The 10,805-nt window shown below is 39.5% G+C and overlaps 1 protein-coding gene across 4 annotated transcripts in view; it reads left to right on the plus strand.

Annotated features, from left to right (window-relative positions):
- Positions 1-8,961, plus strand: part of INO80D (INO80 complex subunit D) — a 53,169-nt gene extending 44,208 nt beyond the window's left edge. For 2 of the 4 annotated variants that reach the window (XM_067548830.1, XM_067548831.1), the window contains one exon: positions 1-8,961. This exon is cut by the window's left edge and continues 363 nt beyond it. In XM_067548830.1, coding sequence (XP_067404931.1) covers positions 1-806 — 806 coding nt within the window. In that variant the 3' untranslated portion in view covers positions 807-8,961. The other 2 variants (XM_067548832.1, XM_067548833.1) reach the window with 2 other exon arrangements.
- Positions 8,962-10,805: the final 1,844 nt, after the last annotated feature.

A 10,805-nucleotide genomic window follows, 5' to 3' on the forward strand; every position in this document is an offset into this window, starting at 1 on the left:
ACGTCGGCCTTACTTCTGCCAGTCTGATAAGCCAGAGTGGACTTGGGGAGAGAGCCTTCCCAGGACAATTTCATGGACTTCATGATGGCAGCCATGCCTCCCAGAGGCCACACTCTGCCCAGCTGCTGAGCAAGGCAGAGGACCTAATCACCTCACGACAGCAATACAGCAGTGACCATTCACACTCCTCACCCCATGGAAGCCATTACGATAGTGAGCATGTGCCGTCTCCCTACAGCGACCATATCACATCCCCCCATGCCACCTCCTATTCTGGTGATAACTTGGCAGCTACCTTCTCAGCAGAGATGCCCATTATGGCACAGCACTTGCTCCCACCGCAACTGGAGGTGCCACTTAGCGGGGTGGTGAACCCCAGAACTCACTGGGGAAATCTCCCTGTCAATCTTGGTGACCCCTCTCCGTTTAGCAATCTTCTTGGTGCCAATGGACACCTTCTTTCCACCTCCTTGTCCACACCACCTACCACCTCGCACTCAGAGACCACACAGCCTGCCTTCGCCACTGTGACCCCCAACAGCTCCAGTGTGCTTCCGGGGTTACCACAGACCAGTTTTAGTGGCATGGGTCCTGCCTCTGCTGAACTAATGGCCTCCACTTCCCCCAAACAGCAACTCCCTCAGTTCAGCGCAGCCTTTGGCCATCAGCTGAGTTCACACAGTGGCATTCCTAAGGACCTGCAGCCCAGCCACAGCTCCATAGCTCCTCCCACAGGCTTCACAGTAACAGGTGCCACAGCTACTAGTACCAATAATGCATCTGCTCCCTTCAGCACCTCTAACTGAGCTTATCCGTGTATATTTGCAGACAGATGGGGACCCTGTGTTTTCTATCTTCTTTCCTCTTTATTGTCCTCCCCTTCCTTTGAAGAGGATTTTTTTTTTAAAAGAGGAGGTTAAAAATAAACTTCCTGCTTCAGTACAGACCAGTGTGCCCCCTCAGTGAACCTGGCTCTATTGTTCACATGTGCTATTTATGCACTGGTGCTCATTTATTACTGGCAGGTTCACCATACCCCAATAATTTCCTTAAGGATACAGCACAGTTACTGGATGTCATTGACCTTAGCAGTAAAACCTAGAAATGGGACGATACCTCAGATTACCAATGCACGTTACTGTTTCCTAGGGTTCAGATCAATGCTTTCCATCCCATTAGCATGTCTTGTAGGAAGTTTTTATAGTGGGCAAAAATTTCTTGATTTTAAAAAAGATGAAAAAGTAGCATATGGCATGGAAAGTTGGCTCCACACTCGGGTTTGGTAATGGTGCACTGAAGCACTCAAGACCATGGTTCAATTATTCATTTGACAACTTCTTAAAAATAGTCTTTTGACCTCCTCTGTGTGTGTGTGTTTGGGGGAGCATTAGTTCCTTTTCATCTGCTGCTGAGACAACAGTAGTTGTGTCCCCTTCTGAAATTGGTCACTGTTCCTACTGAATGTTGATTTTTTTTTCCTCTTTATTTTAGGTTCATTGAGCAGAGAGGGGATAGACTGTCTAGGGCAAATGAGCTCTGCTGGTTTGCCCAGGGCACTGAGGGTTGTTTCTGTTTCAAAGGTTAGCACAGGGAGAAAAGAATAGATAATGGTCTAGTCAAGACTCATGCAGAAATTCCCACCATTGCTGAATTACTGTGGCATTGTAGTGTCGATGGTTTGCCTTCTCAAATGTGGCTTTGTCCAGTACTCTTTGCCCAACAGGTGTTTCCTAGCTGAAACTGGAAGAATTCTGTTCGTATGTATTTGTATGCTACCCATTCAAACAAATCTAGGTCAGGCCTCTTCGGTAAATTTAAAATCACTGAATTTCTCAAACTATCTGTTGCTGCTGAGACTCTTTCTGTAATAGTAGTGATTTTGTACTAGGAACCACACAGTTTTTGAGACTCTTGTGAGACTGATGCCCTGAATGTGAAGCTGAGTGTATGTAGGAACCGGTGGATACATATTTGTGGTTACCACTAACCAAAACCAAACTTACTTAAGCAAAATAAGAAATAAGAAATTCCTTCTACCCACAACACCTTGTTGCTTTTATTGCCTGTTTGCTGAAAATGGTTTCAAGTCTTGGTCATAATATCAGCTTCTTATAAAGGCAGTGGATCCTTTTATATCTGTTTCTTCCCTAAAGAATAACAACAACAAAATCACAAGAAGTTTGCTTGAATCAGTTAATCTTCTCTCTTCCTCCCCCCTCCCCCCCCCCCCCAAAAAAAAAGGGAATGTGCTTGTGAAAATTGTGATTTTTATAAGGATCTCAGTAGCCACTCCGTGGTTGTTTGACTGTGAAAATAATTCCTACCCGATGGCTATAAAAAGTCTCCGCTGTTTGGTTTGCCTCTAAGATGCATCTGAGAGAAGATGAAAAATCAAATAAAATCTTCCTCTCCTATTGTTGAAGATAGTTTCATTATAAGAGGGTTAATAATTTTTTTGAGCAAGGGATCACTGAACTGAGTTCAGTTATTTCCTAGTATGTGGAGAGTAATGTATCTTCCCTCTGTATATGTATTCTATTCATGCTAGTGATGATGGGACCCAAACCTTCTGCTCCCAGACTTCCCGAGGCCAGGGATTGAGATCTCGATCCAAACTTCCCAGGTGCAGCCCATCTCTGGTTTATACGTCACTAATTATAGCCATTCCATTCTTTCTGAAAGCTTTGTCCTTTTTTAGTTGTAAAGGAATCAGGCCTATGGGTACATCCCTTGCTGAAATTGCAAGCATATGTGGGTGGAGAGGGAAACATTTATTTTCAAGTTTTTAATATTAGGAAATCCTTATTCCCATACTTGGTAAAACAGGGCTTAATATTATAATAAATCCTAGTGTTCTTAAGTGTGGTCTAAGTTTGTCTATAACTGATTTAAACGTTTTCAAATCATGTAATAAGTTAAAATGAGGTTTAAGAAACCCCATTATATTGTCCGGCTGATTGAGGAATGCCCATTGATATTGTGAAACAAGGAAAAGCTGACAGGGCATTTGTTTTTTGTATCCTGTGGCTCTTTCCCCCTTCTCCCATGCTTGTGAGAAGACAAATGTTTGATTTGCATTATTTTCCATGTGTTAATATGCCCTCTCTAGTTTGTTGAGATGATTGACTGAAAAAGGAGGGTGAACTAGTTTGCCAAATGGGTAAATGATCAGTTCTTAAATCTGCCAGTATTAAATGTCATTTGACATTATGTTCTACAGATTAGTTTCAGGATTTCAATTATGAGATATTTCTTATGCCCATTAAAATTTGTAATAGAACAGCAACCCGTTCTCTTATTCCCGTACCTTCATCGCTTCTCCTTACCTACCAGTGTAAAAAATGCTTGGTTTCAATTTCTGTTCTCAGTTACATGAGTGTAAATCATGGAGTGATTCTTTTAGTCAGATGAGTTACTGTGGATTTACACGAGCATACTCAGAACAGAATCTGGCTCATACTCTGATCATTTATTTAGGCTGGGATTTTCAAAGATGCCCAAGAGAATTTAGGTGCATGATTCCCATTTGAAATCCGATTCCCATAAGGCAGCTTTGGGAGTCTCACCCTTAGCTCTTAGTTTTATGGACCTCTTGGGGATTTTTCCTATATATTGACTGTATAATATTTTTCATGAACAGATTGAGTTTGCAATAAAGCTGCACTACTTAAAAAAGTTTTCCATTTGATATGCATTAAAAAAGGAATCCCTATCTACTTTCCAGTATAGAGGCTTGAAATGGTCAAGAGTGTTGCCAGTTGCCGCTTTATTCCCATCTAATTTAAGTATAACTAATTTAATGAAGTTCACCCTAGTAAGCAGTTCTGATTTTAGGTCCTAAATCTGCAATGAGCCCCATACCTACACAAGGCCCATTGACTTCCCCAGGAGTCTGCCCGCATAGCATTCAGTGCAGGACCAGCATCGTGGTGTTGTGGGAAGAGTAGTGGACCCAAGGACAAAAGGTTATGCAGCCAGACACTTCATTCCTTTCCTGCCAGGGAATACAGTTGCTCCATGTGGCATTTGTCCTGGTTCTTAGGGCTGCCATTGATATGCTTCTCATTCATGCTGTCTTGGAAAGGGTGTATCTCCTGTAATATAGCAATTACTACCAATTACCTTTCACCAAAGATTCAGTGTAGCAATTCCAATCCATTTGTTGAAATGATCAGTATCTACTGTGCCACTTATACATAAAAAGAATGGAATAAACCTAGTTTAGTAACTAAAAATTATGATCTTTATATACATTTTGGATGTTAAAGAATTAAAAGGCATTGGACAGAGAAGGTTAGAAGCAATAATGTCTTTTGGGTAGTAATGTATTGTCAATTAGTCTTAGCACAGAGGCCTAAGAATTGCTGGAGATTACACTTTTGACAAAGATTAACTTTGCTTGGACAATTTATGGAGGCCAGTGAGGGACAGCATAATGCTGGCCTGGTTTATAAAGCAGTTAATACTGTGAGAGTTTCCCTTGACCATTCATTTATTAGGCACATTTAGCACTGGCATAAGCGGATTCAGCTCCTATTGGCTGTTTAATGGGAGCTGTACTTGCATATGTGCCAGGGCTGGATTTGATCCATTGGCTCTTCTAGTTGCTTTATAATGAGAAGCACCTTGGGAAAATCTATATCATCTCCACTTTCCCTTTGGTCAAGACATCTGTTTGTTTCCTTGCCTGTGTTGCTTGCCTTATGTATTTGCACATCTTAACAATGAACATTTGTTCAGTAATAACGTACTGCAGTTCTGCTTAACCTACTGAGTGCCAGACTATGCAATAGAAGGACTTTCCAGTTTCGTTTCATAGGCTAATGAAACAAAGGACTGTTTTCTTAAGCAATTTATGGTTCTCATTTGATAAGCATTTCTAAGGTCCCTCTTTGAAAAGCCTGTAATCTGTGAGCAAACATTGGAGTTGGAGGTGAGATTGAAAGTGAAAATGCAAGAGAAATATCTTTTCTGTCAGGAACGTTTGTTTGCTCATCAGTGGGTGGGGGTGGGGAAGCTAACTTTTAAAATATAGTAGCTTAACTGGAAGTTCTGTTACTGACTTCATTAATTTCTTTCTCTGGGGATCATGATCCCAATATTTAGAAATTGAGGGGTCAGATTCTCAGCTGGTGTAGAGGATGGTTATATCAGCTTCATTGGAGCTGTGCTAATTTACCCCAGCTAAGGCTCTGGCTCCTAGAGAATAACCAAGAACACAGAACAGAATTTTTAGTTTGTTAAAGCTTTCTCTGACCACTGAATTTCCCTGTTGGAAAAGTACGTTTCCCAAGGAAAAGGAATTCTTTGAGGAAATGCCTTCACTGCAGAATTAGCCCACGTGATTGGCATCCTAGTCTGGACACCTGTGTTAGTCTAGACTCGATCTGTGCAGCCATGCTGCACTCACCTGCAGGTGTTGCTAGGACATCTGGGGGCATAACCGATGGTGCTGCAGTAAGTTGAGCTGCTCTGATTCTTTCCCAGGGAATTGTGGGAGAACTTGTCTCTCCTTGTGAGCACATAGGGAGTGGGGTGGAGGGAATGTGAGAAGGCTCTGGAGGACTATCAGGCTCTCACCCACACCCCCAGCTGTGCACCTCGCCTGGATTGAAAGCACTAAACGTAGGTTTTTGTGTGTGGACAGGAGGGGAGTTGAGACAACACCTGAATAAGAACACTGGCTAACTCTGTAGTGAAGATGTAAACTGAGGTGGGTTTGCCTTTAGCCTAATTTTCCTCCTAAGCAGTTGTATTTATAAAAAGAGCTTGTTTCTCTTCTTGCCAGTGGAGGAGCCGTTAAGACAGCCCTGAGGCAAACTAAGTCCTGGTCTACACTGCAAGCTATCTCCCATCGACTTACTTACATTGCTGTACTGCGGAGTCTCCACTGCGCTGCCTCGAGGAGAGATGCCCTCCGGTCGACGCAGCCTTGGTCCTTTGGGGGGTGGGGGTGGATTAATGGAATCGACCAGAGAGCACTTCCGGGATCGATTGAGCTGGTCTCCACAGCCCACTGCATCGATCCCGCTGCATCAATCCATGCAGCCCTGGCAGTGTAGACATACCCTGAAAGAGCCCAGATCAGATGTGGACCCAGAATTCCACGCTCCATGTTGGTGGAAGCGTATTTAACTGAAAGAATGGGTTCACTCTGCTGGGCCCTCAGAACCTCCTCATAAGGCCCTTTTACTTGGGGTGCGAGCAGATGCATGTTCTGGGCAGTTCCTTTAATTTCACCCCCTCTTTCCCACTCTCTTCGTCGTCATCTTTCACTCTCCTCCCACCCCGACACAAAAATTGTCAATCATTTAAAATCTTGTATGATTGATAATTAGCAAATACCATGATTGTTTTTAAAAAAGGATTAGGAGAGGTTCCTGTGATTCATAATGTAAGTTTGGAAGCCAGAGCTACAGCACAATAGATCAAGCTGTTTCACAGAATATTGAGTAAAATGAAAATACCATGTGATATCAGATGGCATTACCAGTAAGTTGTGGGCTTGCTTCTGAGAATATAACTGTGGTCATCAGTTATGTATGCTCAGGAACATTACATGGAATCTTTTTCTTCCCTTAAGTTCCTTTTATTTTGAAGGGAGTTGCCAATAGAAAATTACCTGGAAAAACTTATGGAATTAGCCTTTTTTAAAAAACAAAGTTTAATCAAATACCCTCAAGAAGAGCCCCACTAAAGTAGGATGATTATGATAATGGGAGAACAAAATTCAGATTAATTGGGATTTAACCCAGCTCTTTCAGAATTGTTTCATGAAGGACTTTGGCTCTATCCAAAGATAAAATACACTAGTAATATATACTGTTTGTGTGAACTAATAGAGTTTAGAATAGAAGAAGGCTACCGATTGACTGAAGAAAGCAAACTGCAACAACATATCAAAAGGCAATTCTGTGATCACTATATGAAAAAATGACTGGATTCTCAGGAGCTTTTCCTAAGCAAGTCTATAAAATCTGTAACTCTATTGGCTGTGTCACGATTGAGTTATCTTTTTTGTTTTTCCCCAACCTTATTACGGTTTTACATGCTCTAGTTTTTCCGTTATAATGGAACAAGGATATGTAGTGGAAGCATGAAAGAAGGAAACAGACTTTGAATTGCAGTTTGTAGGTGGCATATGGAAAAGTTTTCCTTTTTCTAGATAGCCCGAAGTCTTGAGTTGGCACATTTTTTCTTCCCTAGCTCATAGAATTCAGTTTGAAAACTAATAGGATAAAAAAAATACTTTTGATTTTAAAACTGTATATACTCTGTGTAGAAAAGTGCATTCTTCATTCCCCCTCCATTGGCCCCAATTAAAAACACACATCACTACACACAGAGTATATGTGTATGAATTGGATACATATGTTGAACTTGGTCTGGTAAAACTAACATGTTTTCCACCTTCAGTTTTTTGTAGTCTGCTACCCATTGAAGTAAACGCTGGATAGGTAATGTTCCCAAATCTCCAACTGTGGTGCAGATGGCTCTAATGCAGTTAACTGCTACACCATTGCTTATACTTTGGAGTAGACTGATTTACCCTGAAATGACTTTCTAACCTGCATCTTAAAAAGTACAATTGGTTCCAGTGGAAATAAATCCATTCTGAAATGATGGGCAGTTTGATTCTCATATGAAGTATCTACATCTATTTAGAAGGGGTTGAACCAGTTTCTCTGAACAGTGGTTATTTTCACTGTACAGTTTTGGGTATGTCTCAGGGATTCTTTGTGGAAATAAGGGCAGTTAACATAAAAAGTAAATAGTTTTAAAAGTAAATAATAATTTAAGGTAGAGCTTCATCTAAGTGAGAGCACAAGGAAGAGGAATCTTGTTCAGTTTTATAGTCCATAGTGTCTGGCTTTGGGACTTTTTCTCTTCTCGGGGTGCTCATCTCAAATTCAACATACAGAATCTTTTTCCATCATGCTCAGCTTTAAACTTTTATTTAAAGATACCTTTCCCCAATGAGCTTTCAGAATACTTATTGTAGATTTTAAGAGAAAAGGTATATTAATTTATGCTATTAACATCACCTCATAAATTATAAGTTTTATACTAAAGCTGTATTGAGAGTAATGAATTATGTTGCATATGTGTTTTTAATAGCTATAAAATTATATACAAGCTTTTTTGGAAAAACAAAAACTAGTAAAGCACCTTTTTACACTGGATCTTTGCCGTGTCAAGGTGTACAGCTATTCTTTGCTACCTTGCAGATATATAAAAATAAAATGGTATCCTGTATCAACAAAACATAGATCTCTTGTTAACCCTTATATTACTGGTCCTATAACTCGTGTGTGTGTGTGAGTGTGTGTGTTACATTCTGCAATAATTTATCTGGGGTTTATACCTATAATGGTTAGAAGTTTAGTTACAGGGTAAATAGATCAAATTAAAAAATCTAGCTACTGTAGCTGGAAGTTGTGAACCAAGTTTGTAAGAACTTTTTTTTTAAAAATGTATTTATTTCCAGTTATGCGAGTTGGAATTTGAAAAGACAGAACATTAAATCTAGGAATCCACAGTGTCTTATTCAGGAACTTCCCCCCGCCCCCCCTTTCCTTACAAAGGAATTCCCACTGTGACTTATAAATAGAATTAGACTGCTTGTGTGCATGTATGTATTATATATACACACACAAAAATATGCATTTTGGGGGGGATGTATGTGTGATATGAATGTGTATGCTGTACGTAGGTCATAGTTTTTGTAAAGAGAAAAGTAGTTGAGAGGTGATGGAATGTATTGTAGAAATGTGATTATTTAGGGCGTTAATTTAGGGGACTATTTAGGGGGTTAATAGTCCTCACTATTGTAAAAATAACCAAACTCTCTACTACATAGTCTTCTGTTATAAGGCTAACTCTGATATCATGTCGGTGTTATTCTTCTTAATTAAATTGCATTAAGCCCTGTTAAAATGTCATGAAAATCCCAGGCTCCCAAGACAGCCTTAAAAAAAAGGGGGGGGGGGGCGGGTGGTATGGGGGGAGGAGTTGTATTCTTAGAGAATTTGAAATGGAAAGATATATTTAGGGTGGTGAGCGATAGGAATCAATGTCCTTTTTTCAAGTTAATACCAGAATCTCCCATACTATGACTTAGAGTATGTTGCCAATCAGTTGTTCTTGTGTTTTCAGGTTTAAAAAATATTGAGATTGCTGATTTTTTTGAAGTGGTCTCCATTATCTTTAAAGAGTCATTTCCAGAGTTATCTGATTTGTTTTCCTAAAGGGGTCTATGTATATTAATTGCACCCTAAAACATTGCTGCTGGGGAATTACAAATTTATACAAAACAAAATGTACTTTCAATCTTGAGAATTTCATTTCTGCTGTGAATTCTAAACTGAATTATGTGCATTTAATTTTTTTTCATAATTTGAGAGAGAAGTGATATCTGTATGGGAGTTCTTACCAGAGAGGCATGGGAAACCCAGAACAATCCTACTTATTCTTCTCATCCTTATATTCCTCATTACATCATCCAGGCTGAAGAGAATAAAACCCTAAATGATATGTGTTCTGTTGCTGTTAATTTGAATCATGAAAATTATGAAACTTTAAAAATCTGTTTATTAGAACAGAGCTTCCAATGTTACAGATATTTCTAACTTGTTTTTGAATACCTTTTCTTTAAAAATAGTTGCAAAACCAGACCTCTTTTTATGCTGTTGAACTAGTTTTATTTTGCATCCCCAGCCTGTCAAATATGTTGATATTTTTTAAAATCATATTTCTTGTACAAACGCCTACAAATGAAGGGCAGGGAGGTGGAAGTTGTCTGAGGCCTTTTCCTCCCATTAGTTGATCATAATGGGAGTTACCAGCATAAACTTTTTATGCATTTTGGGGAAGAATTAGAGCCCTTTTATGTATACCTGTATAGAGAGATGTATATGAGATGTGGGTAGCACTTTGCTGAACATGGAATTGCCCTCATGAGGTACCATACGTACATATGAATGCAGCAGATCTAAATCTATATAACATACATGAAATGTACATACATATCTCATACACATAATATGTAGTGTGTGTGTGTGAGAGAAATCCTGATATGTATAATAGCCACAAAATGAGTGTTTAACAATTAAGCAACTGTGACAAATGAAGTTATCGTTCCAGTGAAGAATTTGGATGCATAAATCGGTATGATTTGAGTGTTATAACTATTGATCTTGTTACCTGAACTCTCAGAATTTCCTGGTACATTTTTTCTTATGTTTATACTATATTAATGCTTTGTGAGGCCTCTTCCAATACCCACCTCTTATGCTATTCTATGCCATTACCTTCACCCCAATTAATCTCCCCAACATTTGAAAATCTAACTTTCCATCAGCAGTCAGCTATAGATTCTGATCCAGCCCTCGTTGTATTCAGTAGAAAGATTCTGATTGACTGCAATGGTGGCTGACTGGGGCTCGGAGCACACTCACACTGCTGTCCTGGTTGTTCATTTAAATCCACAACTTCACTGTGACTGTGATCATTTTGCTTTGCAATGTGAACTGAAATACTTTTTCAGAACGATATACAATGCTGTTCAGTATCCCAAAATGTTAAGTCAAAAGTTAAAAATTCAAAATTATAAAACAATCCTTCCTTTTACTTTCCTGACAAAAAAACAGTTCCGTATTCTGTCTCTCCCAGGATGAATCCACAAGTGCCTAAAGCTATGCAGAGAATGCAGCTTCATGCTCTGTTCTAGGTGTTGGTGATTTCATCAAATGTCTCAAGAGAAATTCAGATCTCTAAATTCAACCTTCAAGAGACTTTAAAAAATA

Source organism: Emydura macquarii, unplaced genomic scaffold (genome assembly GCF_026122565.2).
Source record: "Emydura macquarii macquarii isolate MOO-44397 ecotype Brisbane River unplaced genomic scaffold, CSIRO-AGI_Emac_v2 contig_1253, whole genome shotgun sequence".
Taxonomy (NCBI): Eukaryota; Metazoa; Chordata; order Testudines; family Chelidae; genus Emydura; species Emydura macquarii.